General features: G+C 43.1%; 1 protein-coding gene across 1 annotated transcript in view; it reads left to right on the top strand.

Moving 5' to 3' along the window:
* LOC143276071 (uncharacterized) overlaps window positions 1–24,549 on the top strand; it is a 77,331-nt gene that overhangs the window by 5,369 nt on the left and 47,413 nt on the right. Inside the window, exons 4-16 of the mRNA XM_076580458.1 lie at window positions 1,214–1,403; window positions 3,678–3,806; window positions 5,638–5,741; window positions 7,975–8,072; window positions 9,251–9,320; window positions 11,826–11,952; window positions 14,058–14,216; window positions 14,650–15,213; window positions 16,166–16,522; window positions 17,609–17,902; window positions 20,686–20,771; window positions 21,850–21,999; window positions 23,726–23,988. Of these exons, the coding sequence (XP_076436573.1) occupies window positions 1,214–1,403; window positions 3,678–3,806; window positions 5,638–5,741; window positions 7,975–8,072; window positions 9,251–9,320; window positions 11,826–11,952; window positions 14,058–14,216; window positions 14,650–15,213; window positions 16,166–16,522; window positions 17,609–17,902; window positions 20,686–20,771; window positions 21,850–21,999; window positions 23,726–23,988 (2,591 nt within the window). The remainder of the gene's footprint in view (window positions 1–1,213; window positions 1,404–3,677; window positions 3,807–5,637; window positions 5,742–7,974; window positions 8,073–9,250; window positions 9,321–11,825; window positions 11,953–14,057; window positions 14,217–14,649; window positions 15,214–16,165; window positions 16,523–17,608; window positions 17,903–20,685; window positions 20,772–21,849; window positions 22,000–23,725; window positions 23,989–24,549) is intronic.

Below are 24,549 nucleotides of genomic sequence, written 5' to 3'. Positions count from 1 at the left end.
AGTGGCTGGGAGAAATGCAGGATGGTGTCTGAATGTGGGGTGGGGATGGCATGGGTGTGTGTGTGTGTGTGTGTCTGTGTCTGTGTGCCTTTGGTATGTTTATGTGTTAGCTCATTCGTGCATGCATGAATACTTGTACACAGGTGTGTGTAAGAGCGTGTGTGTACCTTATCTGTTGTATGTTGTTTTATTTTCCTGCAAGTGTTTGCATTGTGTGTGTGTGTGTGTGTGTGTGTGTGTGTGTGTAAAAGAATGCATGTGTATGTGCGTACAAACATGTAGGTCTGTAGTATGGATGTATATACTTGGCAAAAGAAAGACTAACTTGTGAGTGATCATGAGGATTCTGATCATTTAGAAAAACACCACCGCCACCACCAACGTGTGCAGGGCTTCACGTAGGTGAGGAACTGTGGGGATCCCAACATGGTGGTTAACCATCTTCCAAACTGACATTTAGTTTAGCTGTTCTATAACACTGCTAGCGTTGGCTTCTGCCATACCTTTAGTTCAGACCACTTACGCCTGCCTTTCCGTTTCCACGCAACCCATGCTTACCATGAGGGTGTCGCACATGCTGTATGACAATTGGAATCAAGATGGCAGAGTGTAAATATTTACAGGATTTTGTAGTTAAATTGTGTTGTGCAAGCAGGTTTTCACCTCAGTGGCTTTCACTGAGCCGGTGAAGATGTCATACCCAGGCGTCTTTCTCACAGTGTAAACGATAACTGACATGCTTGGCAAAGGAAAGGGGCTATTATATTATATCTGGATGGGTTATTATCAGCCTGTAGCATGGAGTGTGTGTGTGATTGTGTGTGTGTGTGTGTGTGTGTGTGTGTGTTAAGCTGAACAGAGGGAGGTGGTGAGAGAGGGGCCGTAAGGGAAGTGGGTTGGGAGAAGGTGTTGAGAGAGAGAGAGAGAGAGAGGACCTTCCCACTCTCTTAATATCAATCTTGAATTAAACTGGGAAACGGATGCTGCACTCTTCTCTCTCTCTAAATGCATGCTTCTAGACACAGTGGATAGTGCTTCTGGTACAGAATTTGTGCTCTTTTAAAAAAAAAAAAAAAAAGATGTTTATGTTTGAGAATTTTTTTTTATAATGTCCCAGGGGAAGTAATCATGATACAAATGAACTCGTACCCGTAGCAGAATCACTCCCTGAGTGAGATGACATTGATGAGTGTGGCGTGTGCGATTTCTGCAGGCAGCGGCGCCAGCCCCGTTCGCCCAGTTTCTGCTGTCGTCAGTGGGCGGGGCCAGCCTGCTGGACCTGGCCTGGAACCCCGCCTTCCCCACACTGCTGGCGGTCTGCGTCACTGACGGCAACGTCACCCTGCTGGAGGTCACCAACGCCGTTGCTCCGAAGGCTTCCATTTCATTGCCCGCCTCCTGCTGTGAGTGGTTTGGTTTGGTGTTTTTGACTCACTTGTGTAAACAAAGTGAGTCTATGTTTTATAAACCCGGTGTTCGGTTGTCTGTGTGTGTGTGTGTCTGTGTGTCCGTGGTAAACTTTTACATTGACATTTTCTCTACAAATACTTTGTCAGTTGACACCAAATTTGGCATAAAAATAGGAAAAATTCAGTTCTTTCCAATCATCTTGTTTAAAACAATATTGCACCTCTGGGATGGGCACACAAAAATAAAAAAATGTAGCCTAATTATATGCAAACTGCATTTACTGTTATATTTATATTTTTTGTATTCTCTAAACTTGGCACTTTGATCTGATATTCTGACCCAACAACAAGAGCAGTCATTATTATCATTTTTTGTTCAAACAGGAACTTCTTTTGCTAAGCATGGAAGTTTTATTTATTTTGCAAACGTTTTGGTGCAGATAGTAAAAAAGGGAAATTACTCTGTAATTAATGCTAGGGGACTTAATTTATCACAAGTGAGTCTTGAAGGCCTTGCCTCTCTTGTTTTTCTTTTGTGCTGGTGCTGGAGGTTCACTTGTGTTGTCGAAACACTGTTGCAGTATCTTGGTTGATAGTGAGGTTCTAGACCATTATGGTATCAGATGATAATGAAGCTGGCACCATCTCTCCCACCTGCTCCTGTGGTTTCAAAGATCAAACACCAGAACACATTCTTGAGGCCTGGCCTTCTCTTGAAGGGGCTTAGAAACACAGAAACATCGTGTGGCCGAGACCAACCCTACTACTCACCAAGCTCCATGGCTCCAGACAGGACTTGGAGAGGGCAGCATCATTTATCAGACATGCTGGACTGGCACTGTGAAAACAAGAAGAATCTTAATGTTACTGATAAGATGATGATGATGATGATGACGATGATCATAATTGATGATAAGGATGCATCCTCATGTTACTGATTGTGGAGTGATGGCCTAGAGGTAACGCGTCCGCCTAGGAAGCGAGAGAATCTGAGCGCGCTGGTTCGAATCACGGTTCAGCCGCCGATATTTTCTCCCCCTTCACTAGACCTTGAGTGGTGGTCTGGATGCTAGTCATTTGGATGAGACGATAAACCGAGGTCCCGTGTGCAGCATGCACTTAGCGCATGTAAAAGAACCCACGGCAACAAAAGGGTTGTTCCTGGCAAAATTCTGTAGAAAAATCCACATCGATAAGAAAAACAAATAAAACTGCATGCAGGAAAAAATACAAAAAAAAAGGGTGGCACTGTAGTGTAGCGACGCGCTCTCCCTGGGGAGAGCAGCCCGAATTTCACATGGAGAAATCTGTTGTGATAAAAAGAAATACAAATACAAAATCCAGACAACAAGGACAGTGATTCATCTTAATGTTACTGACAAAGACAACGATAATGATAATGATGCACTTTTTTTTTTTCAATGTTACTGATGCACCTTAGTGTCACTGATAAACTAAAAGATGCATCCTAATGTTACGGAGAAAGACCACAATGATGATGCTAATGATGGACCTTAATGTTGCTGATGAAGATGACGAAAATGATGCACCTTAATGTTAAACTACTGATAAAGACAACGATAATTAACGTTAATGATGCATGCTAATTTTGATGATGATGATGGTGTTAATGTTTAACTCTCTCCAGACGAAGGAATGCGTGAGCATTGTATGCGCTATTCTGGGTCACTCCACAATCGAATGGTATGATTGGCCAGCCTGCCATGTGTGGCCCGTCTTGCACACACGCTGACAAAGTCACTGACAGGTTGTCTGCTCACGTGCCAGCCTGTTAGCAAAGCAGGCTCTTCTCAAAATGTTGTGGAGCGAACAAGGCAGCGACGGCAATGTTTTAAGGTTGCTGAAGTACTTGAAATGCTACAAACTGAAGGGTCGGACATTGAAGAGGTGGATCAATGACGAAGAAGAAAGTGAATTTAATGCAGAAAGCGAGCATGGGTATGGTGATTCGGGGTGAAAAATTGGCAGTATTTTCTACATATGGCAAAACTGTAAAAATGAGATGAGAAATTTGATTTTTTTTTTATATGTACTAGCTCAACACGTAATAAACCAGTTCTGAAAGTTTCATTTTCTTACTCTGTATTTTGTATTTGTTGTAATTTTTTTTTCCAAACCCTTTCAAATGGGCCGTCTGTGGGGGAAAAGCAAGGGAGAAAACTTGTCGTCCTGAGTGAGTTAATGATGCCTCTTAATGTCAGCTATGAAGATGTGGTTGATGACGCTGATGCCGCACCTTTCTTTCAGTGAGCTGGAGCCCTAAAGGCAAGCAGATCATGGTGGGCAAAGCGGACGGGTCCTGCACACAGTACGACCACGAGATGAAGCCCAAGAAGGAGTGGTCTGCCCCTGCCATCTTCACCGAGCCACACCAAGGTGATGATGATGATGATGATGATGATGATGCCCAGAAAAATTATTCATTGATTTATTAAGACATCTTGCTATAGTGCATATTCTTGAAGCGCTATGGGCATGGAGCCTGGTTGTCAACACTGTGGAGTAAAAACGATGGTATGTAATGTAAAAGCTCCTCTTACACAAATAACGGAACGTGGGAGTTGCAATCCACAAACGCAGAATTATAATTAAAATAGTAATAAATGATTAATGATTGTGATAAATAATGATAATGCACATTTGTAAATGCCCAGGGAGCTTTACATCAAAGAAAAAGGTTGAAAATTATGTGAATATTCATAGCCTTTCTCTCTCTCTCTCTCTCCCCCTCTCTCTCTCTTTCCAGCTCTCATTCCCCCCTGTCTCATATCTCATACATATGCCAAGTGAGTTGGCAGGCATGGTGTGGTGGTGTAGAATTAACTCACTCAGTACAGTCAGTCCTCTCTTCTCCTCTACACAGACCCCTCGGATGTCCAGTGGGTGTCTCAATGACCCAACCTTTAGCTTCCGTCGTCAGAATTGTGGTATTCTTTGTCACCATTCACGTCTTCAGTATAAGAGCCTTCCGCTTGCAATATTTTGATGATGGTAATTGGGGTGAAACGCTGTTAACGTCGTCTCTTTCGCCGTTCGTATGGAAAGAGTTAAGAAACCATGAGTGCTCACAGACAGGCTTGGAAATGAGGAGTTTATAGTGAAGAATGAAAGGCAGAGATGATGGCGTCGGATGAACGGACATGATGTGGAAGGTTGTTCCAGACATGAGGAGCAGTACAGACGAATGAGCGATCATCAATTCTTCTTCTTCTTCTGCGTTCACTCGTATGCACACGAGTGGGCTTTTTACATGTATGACCGTTTTTACCCCGCCATGTAGGCAGCCGTACTCCGTTTTCGGGGGTATGTATGCTGGGTATGTTCTTGTTTCCATAACCCACTGAACGCTGACATGGATTACAGGATCTTCAACGTGCGTATTTGATCTTCTGCTTGCGTATACACACAAAGGGGGTTCAGGCACTAGCAGGTCTGCACATATGTTGACCTGGGAGATCGTAAAAATCTCCACCCTTTACCCACCAGGTGCCGTCACCGTGATTCGAACCCGGGACCCTCAGATTGACAGTCCAACGCTTTAACCACTCGGCTATTGCGCCCATCTAGCGATCACCAATGATAATGATGATAATGATAACAATGATGATAATGATAGTAACGGTTATTAAAAAAAAAGTAATAATATGAAAGTATGTATACTGTGCAGAGACAAATCAAAGCATGTACACACCAGCCATTAGCACGTATGTGTAGCTTTGATGCAGAGAAGTGAAAGACAAAAACTTTACAAACACACGTAAACAGAAAGCTAGAGAAATTGTCAACAGGAAATGACGGGCGCCATAGCCGAAAACGGGAAGAGAGTGGATCTGAAACTGATAGCAGAGAGCGAGGTGGGGTGTATAGGTCTTTGAAGGCAGTCACAGATGTAGGAGGGGACAGAATTTTAGAGCATTTGTAGTAAACTAAAAACAAGGGTTAAAACTGTAACATGGAAAGACAGTAAAAACTATCAGTGTTAGGTCGCCAGGAGGCCACGCACTAGAGGAGACCCTGCACAGCTGCCGAGTCACTTCGGCGGTGTTTATCAGTTGCCTGTTCTGATTTAACGTTACTTAGGACACCACCTACTAAGCCCGCCTTCTGACGACAATAATCGGTTTGTTGTGGAGCCAGAGTGAGTGAGTGCCCCCCTCGATTTGTTTTATTGATTGAATGATTATTTTATTTTATTTTTTTTTTTCAGTGACGGATATGGTGTGGATATCCACCTACACGTACTTGGCGTCTTATTTGCGGCACTCTGCTGATGCCACTGTGCAGCCCATTGTGGTGATGACTGTCTCCAATGTGAGTATATGGTGATAATGAGAATAGATAAATATACACTGTGCAGCCCGTTGTGGTGATGACTGTCTCCAATGTGAGTATATATGGTGATAATGAGAATAGATAAATATACACTGTGCAGCCTGTTGTCATGATGACTGTATCAAGTGTGAGTATATGGTGATAATGAGAATAGATAAATATACACTGTGCAGCCCGTTGTGGTGATGACTGTCTCCAATGTGAGTATATGGTGATAATGAGAATAGATAAATATACACTGTGCAGCCCGTTGTGGTGATGACTGTCTCCAATGTGAGTATATGGTGATAATGAGAATAGATAAATATACACTGTGCAGCCCGTTGTGGTGATGACTGTCTCCAATGTGAGTATATGGTGATAATGAGAATAGATAAATATACACTGTGCAGCCCATTGTGGTGATGACTGTCTCCAATGTGAGTATATGGTGATAATGAGAATAGATAAATATACACTGTGCAGCCCGTTGTGGTGATGACTGTCTCCAGTGTGAGTATATGGTGATAATGAGAATAGATAAATATACACTGTGCAGCCCGTTGTGGTGATGACTGTATCCAGTGTGAGTATATGGTGATAATGAGAATAGATATACACAGTGCAGCCTGTTGTGGTGATGACTGTCTCCAATGTGAGTATATGGTGATAATGAGAATAGATATACACAGTGCAGCCCGTTGTGGTGATGACTGTCTCCAGTGTGAGTATATGGTGATAATGAGAATAGATAAATATACACAGTGCAGCCCGTTGTGGTGATGACTGTCTCCAATGTGAGTATATGGTGATAATGAGAATAGATAAATATACACAGTGCAGCCTGTTGTGGTGATGACTGTCTCCAGTGTGAGTATATGGTGATAATGAGAATAGATAAATATACACAGTGCAGCCTGTTGTGGTGATGACTGTCTCCAGTGTGAGTATATGGTGATAATGAGAATAGATAAATATACACAGTGCAGCCCGTTGTGGTGATGACTGTCTCCAGTGTGAGTATATGGTGATAATGAGAATAGATAAATATACACTGTGCAGCCCGTTGTGGTGATGACTGTATCCAGTGTGAGTATATGGTGATAATGAGAATAGATATACACAGTGCAGCCTGTTGTGGTGATGACTGTCTCCAGTGTGAGTATGTGGTGATAATGAGAATAGATAAATATACACTGTGCAGCCCGTTGGGGTGATGACTGTATCCAGTGTGAGTATATGGTGATAATGAGAATAGATAAATATACACTGTGCAGCCCATTAGGGTGATGACTGTATCCAGTGTGAGTATATGGTGATAATGAGAATAGATAAATATACACTGTGCAGCCCGTTGTGGTGATGACTGTATCCAGTGTGAGTATATGGTGATAATGAGAATAGATATACACAGTGCAGCCCGTTGTGGTGATGACTGTCTCCAGTGTGAGTATATGGTGATAATGAGAATAGATATACACAGTGCAGCCTGTTGTGGTGATGACTGTCTCCAGTGTGAGTATGTGGTGATAATGAGAATAGATATACACAGTGCAGCAGTGATAACTGTCTCAAATGTGAGTATGTAGTGATAATGAAAATAGATAATATGAATTCATATAGCACCTATTCTGTAAATAGGGCTGTAGGTGCTTTACAAAGATGGCTACACTTACGCACACACATTCAAGAAGTACGCAAGAACAGTAGAGTGGTGTGTGGTGGTGGTTCTACATTAGTTTTGAAGAAGTGGGTTTTCAGGGAAGATTTTGAATGAAGTGGAAGAAGTGTCTGATCTGCAGAGGGAGAAAAAGAGAGGAACCATGTTACATTACCTATAGTTTCCACCTTTTTTTCCTTTAAGAATGTATTATTATTATTTATTATTTTTTTTTTTTTTACAAATTTCTGTTTATTGAGAGCTTTTTTATTTTATTATTATTTTTTTTTTTTAGTACAGTTTGAAATGTTGGAAATGATTTTTACAATTTTGTAAGGAGTCATGAAATTGTTTTTCAAGCTGAAATTTGAAGAATGTGGTTGCTGTTATAGTGTGTTTGAATTTGTCTTGGTCTGACCAATGGTATTGTAGCAGCTGTGTTTAAGACTGTGGGCGTGTATGTCTGTGTGTGTGTGTGTGTGTGTTTATGTGTGTATCTGCGCATGTGTTTGCCTGTGTGTGTGTGTGTGTGTGTGTGTTTGTGCATGTGTCTGCATGTGTTTGTGGTTGCAGAAAGAGGGAAACACCAGCTACATCAACTATGACGACATCTGCTTTGGCAGCGGAGAAGAGCAGAAAGCAAAGTACTTTTTCCAGTACCTTCTGCAGTGGTAAGTGGCCACATGATGATGAAATACATGCAGTAAAGATTCTTATATAGAGATATATGTTGAAGTTTTTTTTCTTATTTTCTATTTAAAAAAAAAAGAAAAAAAAAAAAAGAAATCTTTAGCCGTATGAAGTGCACAGGAACAGGTGTCGAGATGGCTGCCGGAAGAAGAGGGCGCTAGCCAGGGGGACAAAGGGGACGTTACCTACTTCCGGGAGGTTATCAGCCGTAGTACTCTCGTTTTCTCTGCATAGGCGGATAGTAGTTTGCACAGGACAGGAATGTCAGACCCCTGCCGGAGTCTGCAGTAGTTAGGTCACGGTAAGTATGTTATTTAAGGTGGACCCCGGCATAGGTTTTTCACCAAAAATCATTAAAGATCATATTCTTCTCCTCCTTCTTCTGCGTTCACTCGTATGCACACGAGTGGCCTTTTACGTGTATGACCGTTTTTACCCCGCCATGTAGGCAGCCATACTCCGTTTTCGGGGGTGTGCATGCTGGGTATGTTCTTGTTTCCATAACCCACCGATAAAAAGAAATACAAATAGAAATACCATACCATACCATACCATACCACACCATACCATAAGAAATACAAATACAAATACCATACCATACCATACCATACCGTACCATACAGTGCAATGCAATGCAATGCAAAACATTATAGTACAGTACAAACAGTACAGTACAATACAGTACAATACAGTATAATACAATACAATACAGTCTGAGTATCTGATTTTATAGAGCTAAGTTCCTGTCACAAACAGGTTGGAAAAAAACTTTTAACTCTGGTTAACAGACAGTGCAAGAGTTGTTTTTTTTTCTGTTTTGCTCTGTATTTTATTCTGTATTTTGATGACATGTGAAGAATTTGTCATTTGTACATGTATCGTTGCTGACTGAGATGTTTCTTTGTGATATACTGGATAATGTAAGAGATAACTGAATGCTTTTCACATTGTGTGAATGTGAAATTATTGAAATTGCTATTTAAAAAACAAAAACAAAAACATTTTTAAGGTTTGTGGTAGAAATTTTTAAAGACAAAATTCTTTTGGCAGAAAATGTACATTTATTTCAGTTGAATTTTGAATTAGAAGCTTGATCGTGTGAAGAGTCCTTGTGGTTTATTTATGGTAATTTTTTTGTTTATTTATTTATTGATTCCAGGGAGCTGATTGTAACCTCTTCGTGCTCTGCAACTGAGTCAACTGTGATTGCCAAGCATTTGGATGACAAGGTGAGCTTTGTTTGTCCTTCCTTTTTCTGCGTGCGTTTGGCATTGCAAGTGGGGTTTTACATGTGTCGGTTTTAGACCCTGCAGTATAGGCAGCCATACTCCGTTTTCAGGTGTGCGTTATGCTGGGTGTGTTTGTGTTTCCATGATCCGTCGGTTTTAGACCCTGCAATATAGGCAGCCATACTCCGTTTTCAGGTGTGTGTTATGCTGGGAGTGTTTGTGTTTCCATGATCCATCGGTTTTAGACCCTGCAATATAGACAGCCATACTCCGTTTTCAGGTGTGTGTTATGCTGGGTGTGTTTGTGTTTCCATGATCCGTCGGTTTTAGACCCTGCAGTACAGACAGCCATACTCCGTTTTCAGGTGTGTGTTATGCTGGGTGTGTTTGTGTTTCCATGATCCGTCGGTTTTAGACCCTGCAGTATAGGCAGCCATACTCCGTTTGCAGGTGTGTGTTATGCTGGGTGTGTTTGTGTTTCCATGATCCGTCGGTTTTAGACCCTGCAGTATAGGCAGCCATACTCCGTTTTCAGGTGTGTGTTATGCTGGGTGTGTTTGTGTTTTCCATGATCCACCAAACGCTGATATGGATTACCAGATCTGAATCTTTGATGCTTTGCGAGTATGTACGCATGAGGGGATGAGGAAAGGCTAAGGACTAGCAGGTCTGTACAAAATGTTGCCCGGGAAGAATGGAGAAAATCTCTACCTTTAACTCACCAGGTGTTGATGCCAGGGATTGAGCCCAGGACCCTCAGATTCTTCTCCTCCTCCTCCTGCGTTCACTCCGTATGCACACAAGTGGGCTTTTACGTGTATGACCGTTTTTACCCCTCCATGTAGGCAGCCATACTCTGTTTTCAGGTGTGTGTTATGCTGGGTGTGTTTGTGTTTCCATGATCCGTCGGTTTTAGACCCTGCAGTACAGGCAGCCATACTCCGTTTTCAGGTGTGTGTTATGCTGGGTGTGTTTGTGTTTTCCATGATCCACCAAACGCTGATATGGATTACCAGATCTGGATCTTTGATGCTTTGCGAGTATGTACGCATGAGGGGATGAGGAAAGGCTAAGGACTAGCAGGTCTGTACAAAATGTTGCCCGGGAAGAATGGAGAAAATCTCTACCTTTAACTCACCAGGTGTTGATGCCAGGGATTGAGCCCAGGACCCTCAGATTCTTCTCCTCCTCCTCCTGTGTTCACTCCGTATGCACACAAGTGGGCTTTTACGTGTATGACCGTTTTTACCCCTCCATGTAGGCAGCCATACTTCGTTTTTTGAGGGGTGCATGCTGGGTATGTTCTTGTTTCCATAATCCACCGAACGCTGACTTGATTGCAGGATCTTTAACGTGTGTATTTGATCTTCTGCTTGCATATATACACAAACGGGGTTCAGGCACTAGCAGGTCTGCACATACATTGACCTGGGAGATCATAAAAATCTCCACCCTTTAACCACCAGGCGCCGTCAGCGTGATTCGAACCCGGGACCCTCAGATTGACAGTCCAAGGCTTTAACCACTCGGCTATTGCGCCCGTCACCCTCAGATTGAACGTCCAGTGCTTCAAACATTCGGCTTCCCCCACCCCCGCTCCTCCCCGAAATCAGAGTATGGCTGCCTACATGGCGGGGGTAAAAACGGTCATACTGTAAAAGCACACTCATGTATACATGCAAGTGAATGTGGGAGTTGCAGCCCTCGGACGAAGAAGAAGAACCATTGCTGAGATGGGAATGAATGTTTCGGATAATTTTTATAGACACGTCTAATGTTTGTTAGAGGAATATCGTCATTTTTTGTGTTTTGCAAAAGTCTGTATTGAATGAAAGCAGTATTGAATTGTTGTTGTGAATATAAACAGTTTTGTATGATATATATGCTATATGGTATTTTGTTTGAGCCATTTAAAGAAGGGATTTCAACATGACCAAGGTTAAATTGTTAAAAAAAAAAAGTATTTTAACACAAAGTGGATTTCATTGTGTCTAAGACTTGCTGTCATTTGTGAACAAAAATAGTTTATGTTTAAATGTAATAAATGTTTATTTTATAGAAACTTTAAAGCTAATTTTGGAAGAGGAAAGAATATTGCCAACCTACCTGATTGTCACATCATTAATACAGTTCAGGTTGTAGTGTACACAAGTTACCTGTTGAGACTGGTAGACATCGTGATATTGCGTACTTGTCATAACTGCGACATGGGTGTGTGATTGGAGAATAAATTTCATTGCATTATGGAATGCCTGAAGTTTGCAGGCCTTTGAAATGAGTTAATTCAGAAGAATTATTTGATTCTGAAGTCAGTACCACTTTGTGGTGAAAACAAGGCAGTGACACTCCTGAGAATCTCATTTATGTTCAGTTGAGAACGGTGGCCGCACCCATTGTAAGCGCGTGCTTAGCGGGCGCTCCTGCGTTTTGATACAGCGAATTTTTAGCAGGTGCTGTTGCGTAGTAAGGGTTAACGTTTTGCCCTCTGACCTGTGTTGCACGCAGGCCCAGTGGGAGCACTGGACCCTTGAGGACGCGAGCCGGGCGGAGCTGCCCGTGACGGCCGAGCAGGTGGACTCCTACCCCATGGGCATGGCGGTCATCTTCTCCTCCCAGCACACCCTGCAGCTGGGCACGTGACTACCGCCGTGGCGTCTCTCTCTCTCTCTCTTTCTCACTCCTCTCCCTCTCTCTCTCTCTGTAAAAAAAGCAATTGTGCTTATTCCCTTACCCTCGTGAAATGAAATTTCGTTCGTTGTCTCTCCCTCTCTCTCTCTCCCTCTCTCTTTCTCTCCCTCTCTCTCTCTCCCTCTCTCTCTCTCTCCCTCTTTCTCTCCCTCTCTCTCTCTCCCTCTCTCTCTCTCTCCCTCTTTCTCTCCCTCTCTCTCCCTCTCTCTCTCCCTCTTTCTCTCTCACCCTCTCTATCTCTCCCCCTCTTTCTCTCTCCCTCTTTCTCTTTCCCTCTTTCTCTTTCCCTCTCTCTCACCCTCTCTCTCCCTCTCTCTCTCTCTTTCATGATATTATTGTGTGGTTTTTCTTTTCTTTTCTTTTGTTGTTTTTGTTTTATTTTATTGTTTTTGTTGTAGTTGTTGTTCCTGTTGTTGTTTTTATTGTTTTATTTGTTTTACCTATTTATTCATTAATTTATATGAAAATTGAATATATTTAACCCTCCTGTGATCACTCCAGTTGCACACACACATGCACACACACGCACACACATACATACACACACACACACACACACACACACACATGCACACACACACACACACACACACACACACACACACACACACACACACGCACACACGCACATACACACACACACACACACACACACACACACACACACACACACACACACACACACACACACACACACACACACACACACACACACACACACACACACACACACACACACACACACACACACACACACACACACACACACACACACACACACACAAGAAAACACTATACAACAACAAAAACAAAGAAACAGAAACAGACAGAAAAACAAACAAATGAAAAAAAACCCAACAACATCGAAGCCAAATCAAACAAGAACAAAAGACAACTGGATGGCCTGCATACACTTAAATAGTTCGTAGGAATGCTTCAGTTTTTATTGACCCAGGTTTGTGAAAAAAAAACGTTTTTCAGTCTTTGTCTCTTTTTTTTACTGGAAAGAAAAAAACAATTTTTTATCAGTCATTTATGAGGACAGCAGCAAAATATTCCATAAGAATTGTAATTTAAAAGTAAAAAAAAAAAAAAAAAAAAGATTTATAAGAAATTCCTGACAGATCTTTCCAACCCAAACCATGGTTCTCATCTATATAGCAGACAGCGATTCATTCATTCAAGAAGCATAAGCCCGCAATGAAAAAACACTGGTTTTTATCCAGGTTCCTGATGCAATAGTTATAAATCTCTGGCTTTATTGGTGTTTAAAAAATCTTCTTAAGTTTATTTTTAATTTGATGCTAAAAAAACCCCAAAAAACCAATGAATCTTTTTAACACAGTATGTAATGGAAGATGTATGTGTTTTATTTTTGTTCTCAGCTACTGCAGGTTTAGTTTTTGTGCTTCCACTGTCTGGAATTCACTGCCTGTTGTCAGTGTCGGTATTTAGCACCAACCAGCATTCCCTTTGTTCAAATCCTCTGTTCTCTGCGACGTTTTAGTGATTGTTTTTTTTTCTCCACTGCTGATTCATGGCATGATCTCTTTTAATTGTGGGGTCTTTGAGCGAATGCTTTTAGCGCTGTTGTAAAGCACATCAAGCTTCAAGAATATGTACAATGGCAAGACGTTTTAATATTTCAACAAGTGAATAAATAATTTTAGCCGTATAAAGAGCACAGGAACAGGAGTCATGATGGCTGCTGGAAAAAGAGGGCGCTAGTCAGGGGGGCAAAGGGGAGGTTACCTACTTCCGGGAGGTTATCGGCCGTAGATGCTTTAGTTTTCTCTGTATAGGCGGATAGTAGTTTGCACAGGACAGGAATGTCAGACCCCTGCCGGAGTCTGCACTAGTGGGTCATGGTAAGTATGTTACTTAAACGTAATTTTAGATAGAAAATTTCCTTTGTGCGTACGGGTGAGTGTGGTCAGTCATTTTTGGACGTGGCTGTGTGTGAACGGATGACCATCGAGTCAAAATAGTGCGGTACAAATGGTATTCATTGTTGTTATTTTTATTTTCGTTTGAATTTTTTTTTTCCAGATGACAGCAAGCGTCATCCCCCTTGCCCTGTCCTGCTGCTGCTGTCGACGGACGGATTGTTGGTGTCGTTCCACATGGCGTACTTCCATGCCCAGGCACCTGTCCTCACCATGCCGCCTCAGCCCTTGCCCTTGCAGTCAGCACGGCCCACCGCTACAGGTGTTGTTGGATGTTTGAGTTTTCAGTTTCTCAAGGAGGTGTGGAAGTGTGTGGACTGATCCATGTGAACTCTACACCACGTTTGCAGGGTGAAAAAAATAAGAGAGAGAAGAGCTGGTGCTTAAACCCCATGCACTGGTTACGAAGTTACTGTTAACAGATGTACTGTTTGTTTACAGGTGGTTTAGATGGTCCCATATGATACTGTTAGAATGTACAATATTTAAGGTACTGTGTTAGGCTTTTGACACATGTACAGTTTGTTTATTGGCAGTTTAGAGGTACTGTATGGTATTGTTCAAACATGCACTTCAGGCATTGTAGAGAAGCTCTTTGATACTGTTAGCATTTGCAGTTTTACAGACAGTTTAGAGGTACCATATGATATTGTTATAACATGCACTGAGATGCTGTGTCTGATGTACATTTTCAGCAGCACCAGCCGTCGTCGGAAGCATGGCGGCAGCAGCAGCTCCGCCCTCCGCCCCATCCCTCCTCCCCTCTTCGGCCCTTCCCCCCTCAGCCGTCTCGCAGCCTCCAGCGCCCTCTCTGGCCGGCCTTCTTACCTCCCCTCCCATGTCGGCTGCAGCTGCTACGCTTCCCCAGTCGGCGGCCGCCACCACAAACAGTCTTGGTGCCGGCTTCGGCCAGATGGCCCCGGTCAGGTCTCTGTTCGGTCAGCCGGCAGCGTCCGCCTCGCTTGGGGGTCTTCTGGGTCAAACAGCCTCGACCACCGCGCCCAGCTTCTCCTTCGCCCCGGCAGAGGGCGCTGTCAGTGCCGTGTCGGGGGCCCCGGCGACGGTCAAGCCGACGTTCAGTTTCGGCCTGCCCAAGTCTGACGCCAGTGCCGCCCCTTTGCCGTTGCAGCCCGGCGGTGGTTCAGGGGGAAAGAACTTGTTTGGGGCGTTCAACGCCGCTGCAGCTGCGGCCCAGTCTGGGAGTGGTGGTGGTGTTGCTCCTGCAGGGATGAAGCCTCTGTCGCTGGGGGCCACCGCAAGTACGTGTCTTTGCTTTGGAGTCGGGTTTGATTCCTTTTTAATTGATTGCGCGACAGTGCGCGTGATTTATGAATTGTACAGGCAGAGATAAAAGAGCATGCTTTTGCGTTCTTGAAGAATGAGTCTGGTTTTTTTTTTTTTTGGTTTGTTTCTTTGTTTGCTTATTGCCGATTTCAGCCTGTTGAGGAGAAACTGATATGAGAATAAGTTTATATCATGTGAAGTGTCTTTTGTTTTTCATGCTCCTGTGTGTGGGGTTGGGGGTGGGAGATATGGGCGTGTGTGTGTGTGCTTGTACAAGTAAGTGTTCATCTGTGTGTGTGTGTGTGTGTGTGCCGTGGAAGCTGCGATACGTAGACTAGAAATGAGTGTGTGGAGGAGGGGGTAGAGAAAGTGTAGGGTAATGTGTGTGGTGTGTGTGTGTGTGTATGTGTGTGTTGGGGCTCATGTACGTTTATATGTATTTGACTGTGCTTTCATATCTGTGAAACTGCATGTTTGGTGTATATCTGTTATGCATGTGTGGGTTTATGTGTGAATGTGTGTCTTCATGTTTTACATTTATTTGCTTATTTATCACCATTGTTGTCTTATTTATTTATTTATTTATTATTATTATTTTATTATTATTATCATTACTACTACCTTTTTTATAATTATTATTTATTTATTTATTTATTTATGTAAGCTTATCTATTATTTATTCACTTTTTTTTTTCCCTCAAGGCCTGACTAAGCGCGTTGGGTTACGCTGCTGGTCAGGCATCTGCTTGGCAGATGTGGTGTAGCGTATATGGATTTGTCCGAACGCAGTGACGCCTCCTTGAGCTACTGAAACTGAAACTGCTTCTGTCCCAGGGGTGTGTGGGGGTGGGGTGGGAGGGAGGGGGGGGTATAGTATATGAAAGGTAACAAACATTATGTTATTATTATCATTATTACTATTCACAGACAGCGGAGCCGGGGACATGGTGGCCAAGCCCTTCTCCTTGGGAACCCAACAGCCACCGCCACCAGCAACAGCAACAGCAGCAGCAGCGCCGAAACCCGCAGCAGATAAACCCTCCCTGCTGGGTTCTGGGCCGCTGGGAGGCGGAGGAGGGGGAGCGATGTCAGGAGCTCTGGGGGCTGGTGGTGGGGGGAGTGGGCAGTTCTCCTTCAGCTTCAAACCGCCGCCCCCCCTGGCAGCGGCCGGTTCCTCCACCTCCTCCTCCGCCGCCGCCACCACCACCGCTGCTGCCTCCTCCACCTCCTCCTTCCCTCCCCCTCTGGCGGCGTCCAGCGCTTTGGGGGGACCTCCTTTGTCTGGTGAGTGTGCCCGTGCTGGTTTTGGCTTTTATTCTTATTTATCTTTTTTCTTTTTTTTTTTTTTTTAATTTAATTAAATTTTTTTTTTTTAAATCTCTGTCTGTCTGTCTGTCTCTCCTTTGCTTTTTATATCTCTCTTTCTTTCTCTGTTTTTTTTTTTCCTTTTTTTTTTTTTTGTTGATCTCTCTCTCTGTCTCTCTCTTTCTTTTTGTAATTCCCTTTTTCTCTCTTTTTTTCCTTGGTGGTGGTGGTTGTTGTTGATCTCTGTCTGTCTCTCCTGTGCTTTTTGTATCTCTCTCTCTCTTTCATTGTTTTGTTGTTGTTGTTGTTGTTGATCTCTGTCTGTCTCTCCTTTGTTTTTTGTATCTGTCTTTCTCTCTCTCTTTCCTTGTTGTTGTTGTGGTTGTTGATCTCTCTGTCTGTCTCTCTTTTGCTTTTTGTATCTGTCTTTCTCTCTCTCTTTTTCCTTGTTGTTGTTGTGGTTGTTGATCTCTCTGTGTCTGTCTCTCTTTTGCTTTTTGTATCTCTTTCTCTCTCTCCTTCCTTGTTTTTTGTTGTTGTTGATTTCTCTGTGTCTGTCTCTCTTTTGCTTTTTGTATCTCTCTCTCTCTCTCTTTCCTTGTTTTTTGTTGTTGTTGATCTCTGTGTCTGTCTCTCCTTTGCTTTCTGTATCTCTCTATCTTTCCTTATTTTTGTTGTTGATGTTGTTGTTGTTGATTTCTCTGTGTCTGTCTCTCCTTTGCTTTTTGTATCTCTCTTTGAGCTTTCTCTCTCTTTCCCTTTTTGTTATTTTAATTTTTTGCACATCTCTTTCTGTCTCCCTTTTTTTTTTTTTTGATGAGGGGTATTATCATTATAATGTAAAGGTGTGTGTGTGTGTGTGTGTTTAATGTTTATTGTAAAGCGTTTTGAGCTCCGTCTTTGGGAGGAAAGCGCTCAACAAGTATCCGTTGTTGTTGTCATTATTATTGTTATTAATATTATAATTGTTATCATTATTTCATTAATACGGATTTGTGATCTGTCTGAATGGCAGTGACGCCTCCTTGAGAACCTCGAAACTGAAACCGAAATGTTTCCTTGCAGCAGGCTTCATGCCCCAGGGCCAGTCCTCGGCGCCGTCCTTCATGCCCGCCCCTCCGCCAGTGGCCACGTCGGCCGTTTCTGCACCCACAGTGGCCCCTGCGGCTTTGGCTGTCGCTTCGGTGACACCTGCTGCCTCCTTTCCAGCACCTGTGGCTTCAGTGGCTGCGTTTTCTACTACGCCTGTGGCACCTGCGGCACCTGCGGCCTCGTTGTCCATACTTGCAACGGCGGCTGCAGGGGTGTCTGGTGCGGCGGCAGAGTCTTCAGGTGTTGCGGATGGCGCCGTGCCTAAAGGTGTGTGTGTGTGTGTGTGTGGGTGTGTTTACCTGCAAGGCTGGGCGAGGGGGGTGTGGGGAAGAAACCCTTGGAAGTTTTGGGGGTTTTTTGACGTGGGGGTGTGGTTTTTGTTTGTGAATGGCATTCTGTTCATGAGTATGGACTTTAGAGAGAGACTTCACTCATTTCTTTCTTTTCTTTCTTTCTTTTGCGTTGGTGGGCTGCAGCTCCCATGTTCACTCATAGGTACACAAGTGGGCTTTTACGTATATGACCGTTTTTACCACGCCATGCAGGCAGCCATACTCTGTTTTCGTGGGTGTGCATGCTGGGTATGTTCTTGTTTCCATAACCCACCGAACGCTGACATGGATTGCAGGATCTTTAACGTGCATATTTGATCTTTTGCTTGTGTATACACGCGAAGGGGGTTCAGGCACTAAGCAGGTCTGCACATATGTTGACCTGGGAGATGGGGAAAAATCTCCACCCCTTTACCCACCAGGCGCTGTTACCGAGGTTCGAACCTGGGACCTTCAGATTGAAAGTCCAACGCTTTAACCACTTGGCTATTGTGCCCGTCCACTCAGGCAATTTGGGCAGCAAAGAAGAACCGACTCTCTTTTTTTTTTTGTCTGTTTTTGGCCAGTCTGTGAATGGCAACTCTTTGAGAGAGTTAGTCTTTTGATGTCATGTGCTGTACCATGTCAAACTGATGCAAACTAGGTCTATCGGTTTGCTCTGCTTGGCCAAATTTCGCGCGGCTAACAGTGAAAAGACGAGCCGTCTTGCCCGGTCCGCTCTTAGCCAGTCAAACGCCTCTAAAACCTATAAGTGCTGAATCATTCCTTTGGCCAAGGCTCTCCACGCCATCTTGTCAGGTTTACGCTCTGTCTCGTCTTACGCTTTTTTTGGCTATTAAGCGTATTCATTTGGCTAGTATATGTATCACCAGACATGGAGTATAATACAAACTCCCTCTGTTAGTTTTGAAAAAAAGAAAAAGGGGGGTGGGGGGGGGGGGGGGCATGTCGTTCTGGGCTAGCCTTTACTGATGCCTCCCCCCCCTCCCCCTTCCCCTATTCCCCTCCTCCTCTCCATTTTACACAAGGGAAACAGGCGTAGGGGAGTTCTCTACTTTGCCATCCTTCTGTGAATCTAACTGGGGGAAATTTATCCCTGAGGGTTGTTCTAACTAGCTCAGAGTGCCCCCTATTTCATTACGAGGAGGAAGGGGGTTAACTCAATCAAGTCTGAGTCAAAATGACCTGGTTTTCCCTTCAAATCGCACTGTTTAAGCAATTTAAAAAAAAAATCACAAAAAATCAACCACTCACTCTACAATCATGAAACACATACTGATGGACAGATATAACAATGAATTTATTAAAAATGCTTACCTTAAGTGAAGGAACCACATGGTTTTGATGATATAGGTAATCAAACATGATACACATTGGCAGGAAAACAAAAAATTTTTTGAACACAGGTAATCGACTTCTTCATGCTCTTAATCCTCCTACACTGGTTCAGTCACACTCCTGTACTCTTGGTTAGATGTTCTAATGATATTATTTAATTTATGCATACTGCATAAAAAAAAAAAAGATTGCTTGACTTGAGCCACGCTTATGTTCTGCACGAATGTTGAAAACCATGTGGTTCTGTGAAGTTAGGGCAATACAATACAATACAGTACAATACAATACAGGGCAATACAATACAGTACAATACAATACAGTACAATACAATACAGTACAATACAATACAGTACAATACAATACAGGGCAACACAGTACAATACAGTACAGTACAATACAATACAGTACAATACAATACAGGGCAACACAATACAATACAGTACAATACAGTACAATACAATACAATACAGTACAATACAGTACAGGGCAACACAGTACAATACAATACAGTACAATACAATACAATACAATACAATACAGTACAATACAGTACAGGGCAACACAATACAAAACAGAACAATACAATACAGTACAATACAATACAGCACAATACAGTACAATACAATACAATACAATACAATACAGAACAGGGCAACACAATACAATACAGTACAATACAACTCAGAACAATACGGTACAATACAATACAAAACAGAACAATACAATACAGGGCAACACAATACAATACAGTACAATACAATACAGAACAATACAGTACAATACAATACAGAACAATACAATACAGGGCAACACAATACAATACAATACAGTACAATACAATACAGTACAATACAATACAGAACAATACAATACAGAACAATACAATACAATACAATACAATACAATACAATACAGTACAATACAATACAGAACAATACAATACAGAACAATACAATACAAGGCAACACAATACAATACAGTACAATACAGAACAGGGCAACACAATACAATACAGTACAATACAGAACAGGGCAACACAATACAATACAGTACAATACAACTCAGAACAATACGGTACAATACAATACAAAACAGAACAATACAATACAGGGCAACACAATACAGGGCAACACAATACAATACAGTACAATACAATACAGGGCAACACAATACAATACAGTACAATACAATACAGAACAAGAGCAGTACAGCAGAATGCAGTACAATATAGTAGAGCACAACACAACACAGCACAGCACAGCACAGCACAACACAACACAACACAACACAGCGCAATCTCTGATGCTTCCTCTAAGCCATCCATCGATGAAGGATACAGTACGACAAGATGTCTCTCATCACTCACATCATGTTTTGCAGCAGCGACCACCAGTGTGCCGGCGGGAGGAGACAGGGAGATCGATGCCATCCTCAACTCCACCATCTCCCAGAACATCACGGAGGAGGTACAGTGCAGTTGGCTAAGTTTGAACTGTGTCTTGACGGGCGCAATAGCCAAGTGGTTAAAGCGTTGGACTGTCAATCTGAGGGTCCCGGGTTTGAATCACGGTGACGGCGCCTGGTGAATTGAAATAGCTCTGTACTTTAGATGGTGTATTGAAATAGCTCTGTACTTCAGATGGTGAATTGAAATAGCTCTGTACTTTAGATGGTGTATTGAAATAGCTCTGTACTTTATATGGTGAATTGAAATAGCTCTGTACTTTAGATGGTGTATTGAAATAGGTCTGTACTTTAGATGGTGTATTGAAATAGCTCTATACTTTACATGGTGCATTGAAATAGCTCTGTAATTTACAAGGTGAATTGAAATAGCTCTCTACTTTATATGGTGTATGGAAATAGATCTGTACTTTACATGGTGAATTGAAATAGCTCTGTACTTTACATGGTGTATTGAAATAGCTCTGTACTTTACATGGTGAATTGAAATAGCTCTGTACTTTAGATGGTGTATTGAAATAGCTCTGTACTTTAGATGGTGAATTGAAATAGCTCTGTACTTTAGATGGTGAATTGAAATAGCTCTGTACTTTAGATGGTGAATTGAAATAGCTCTGTACTTTAGATGGTGTATTGAAATAGCTCTGTACTTTACATGGTGCATTGAAATAGCTCTGTACTTTACATGGTGAATTGAAATAGCTCTGTACTTTAGATGGTGTATTGAAATAGCTCTGTACTTTAGATGGTGTATTGAAATAGCTCTGTACTTTACAGGGTATATTGAAATAGATCTGTACATTACAGGGTATATTGAAATAGCCCTGTACTTCGGATGGTGTATTGAAATAGCTCTGTACCTCAGATGGTTTATTGATTAGCTCTGTACCTTTCATGGTCTCCAAGAAGAGAGATTCTACAGCGCTTAAGTGAGAGTGTGAGAGTTTACGTTTCTTTAAAGCGTGTATGCTGAAGAGCTTCTTCACAATGTACACTCTCAGGACAGATACGAACAACCCTGAAAACAGCCGCTTTGCTGTGCACTGTGCTAGAACTCCGCGACTTGTTTTGGTTCGACAGATTGAAGACTTTGAGAGGGAGCTCCGCGACCTTCGACAGCGCATGTCGCGACCCGGCCCCCTCATCGGCACCAAGGAAGAAATGCAGACGCTGTGCCAGAACGCCATGAAAATGGAGGCCTTCAGCAAGGAAATCACCGCCATGACCAAGGTGAGAGTTGTGGAATTGGAATCATGTCACCCTCCAGAAAACTGGAGTATGGCTGCCTACATGGCGGGGGGGAAAACGGTCATACACGTAAAGGCCCACTCGTGTACATACGAGTGAACGTGGGAGTCGCAGCCCATGAACGAAGAAGAAGAAGAAGAATCATTTCACACAAATGCGTTATCAGCTGTGGCCATAGCAACAAAGGTCAGGATGTTGATGTTGATCCTGGAAATGAGGGGGACCTGTGTTTTTTGCAGTGTTGTTCCAGTGTTTTCGTGGACATGGTTGTTGTGTGTTGATGTTCCTTCATTCTGGTGCCCAGAGTTTTTGTTGTTTTTAGGTTTTCCCATTGAAGTCAGTGTCACCTGACTGACTTACTACACATTATGCCCTGTGGCTTGTAGGGCAGCAACAAAAGAACCAGCACAGAAGTGACTCAGCGGCAGTGCAGGGTCTCCTCTGGTGTGTGGCCACCTGGCGACCTAACATCGATGGTTCCCTGCGGACTGCCGATGCTGTGGAGTGTGACAGACGAACCTGGGTGTGGCTGTGTTTTGGGGACTCGGAATGAGCGGTGTGGGAGCACGTTGCAGATGATGGGGCAGCAAAAAAAAAAAAAAAAAAAAAGGACCACCACTCTAGTCTTTTGGGCCAGACCTGACTAATTCACAAACTATGAGATGTAAGACCTCATAGTGATGAATGATCTATGGTTTCTCCAGGAGAACTGCAGTGAGATCTTCGACTTCATAGTGATGATATGATTGATCTCTAGTTTCTCCAGGAGAACTGCAGTGAGATATTCGACTTCATAGTGATGATATGATTGATCTCTGGTTTCTCCAGGAGAACTGCAGTGAGATCTTCGACTTCATAGTGATGATATGATTGATCTCTGGTTTCTCCAGGAGAACTGCAGTGAGATGTTCGACTTCATAGTGATGATATTATTGATCTCTGGTTTCTCCAGGAGAACTGCAGTGAGATGTTCGACTTCATAGTGATGATATGATTGATCTCTAGTTTCTCCAGGAGAACTGCAGTGAGATGTTCGACTTCATAGTGATGATATGATTGATCTCTGGTTTCTCCAGGAGAACTGCAGTGAGATCTTCAAATTCATAGTGATGATATGATAGATCTCTAGTTTCTCCAGGAGAACTGCAGTGAGATCTTCGACTTCATAGTGATGATATGATTGATCTCTGGTTTCTCCAGGAGAACTGCAGTGAGATCTTTGACTTCATAGTGATGATCATTCTCTGGTTTCTGCAGGAGAACTGCCGTGAGATGTATGACCTCACAGTGATGAATGATCTCTGGTTTCTCCAGGAGAACTGCCGTGAGACGTATGACCTCATAGAGATGATCAATATCTGGTTTCTGTAGGAGAACTGCCTTGAGATATATGACTTCATAGTGATGAATGATCTCTGGTTTCTGCAGGAGAACTGCTGTGAGATGTACTCCCAAGGGAGAACATGTCGCTACACTGAGAGCGCCACCTGTTTTTGGTTTTTTGTTTTGTTTTTTCCTGCCTGCAATTTTGTTTTCCTGTCGAAGTGGATTTTTCAGCAGAATTTTGCCAGGGACATCCCTTTTGTTGCATGTGTTTTTAGGTGTGTTTTTTTTTTACATGTGCTGAAAATGATCTCTGGTTTTTCTGCAGGAGAACTGTCATGAGATGTACAACCTCATAGTGATGAATGATCTCTGGTTTCTGCAGGAGAACTGCCGTGAGATGTACGACCTCAAGGGGTCGTGCCTGGACCTGTTCGCCATGGCCGAGGAGTGCCGCTGCCGCCAGGAGCGGAACCACGACCCTCAGTACCTGCGAGCCCTGCAGCAGAGAGCCCTGGACCCAGCCACGGCCACCCGCATGCGACGCCTTCGACAGAGCGCTCAGCAGATCGCGCAGGCCTTGAGCGATGCTGACGCCGTGCTGGACTCGCAGTGGGAGGCGCAGAGGGAGAAGGAGAAGAAGATGAGGTGAGTGAGCGACGAGAATATTTGTCCTCTGACGAAATACTGTCACAGAAATCCACTCTGATATAATATACATGCACTCCAGGCCTGACTAAGTGAGTTGGATTATGCTACCTGGTCAGGCATCTGCCCAGCAGATGTGGTGAAGTGTATATATATATATATATATATATATATATATATATATATTATAATATATATATATATATGTATATGTATCTGGATTAACTGCATAGCAACATTGTTATTGTAATCATCATCCTCCTCCTCCCCCATCATCATCAGTATAAACAAAACAGTCTCAAAGTCTGGCCTTTCATGCCCTGCTCTCATGGTGACCTCATTTTCGATACCCCTCCACTTCTGTGCTTGGGGTGAGTCCTGTCAATGTCGTCAGTGTCGGCAGATTCATGGGGGGCTGTTGTTTAAAGGGCGTGGTGGCAGTCTCCACTTTGAGAGGGACGCTCAGTCAGTCTGGCTCTGCGACTAAGCCATTATTGTCATTTGTAGGGGGCTTAGTAGGTGGTGTCCTAAGTACGTTGAATCAGAACAGGCACCACTGAA

This window comes from Babylonia areolata, chromosome 31 (assembly GCF_041734735.1).
Source record: "Babylonia areolata isolate BAREFJ2019XMU chromosome 31, ASM4173473v1, whole genome shotgun sequence".
NCBI lineage: Eukaryota > Metazoa > Mollusca > Gastropoda > Neogastropoda > Buccinidae > Babylonia > Babylonia areolata.
Note: the sequence above shows the minus strand (reverse complement) of the source record. Positions and strands in the feature narration are given on the sequence as shown.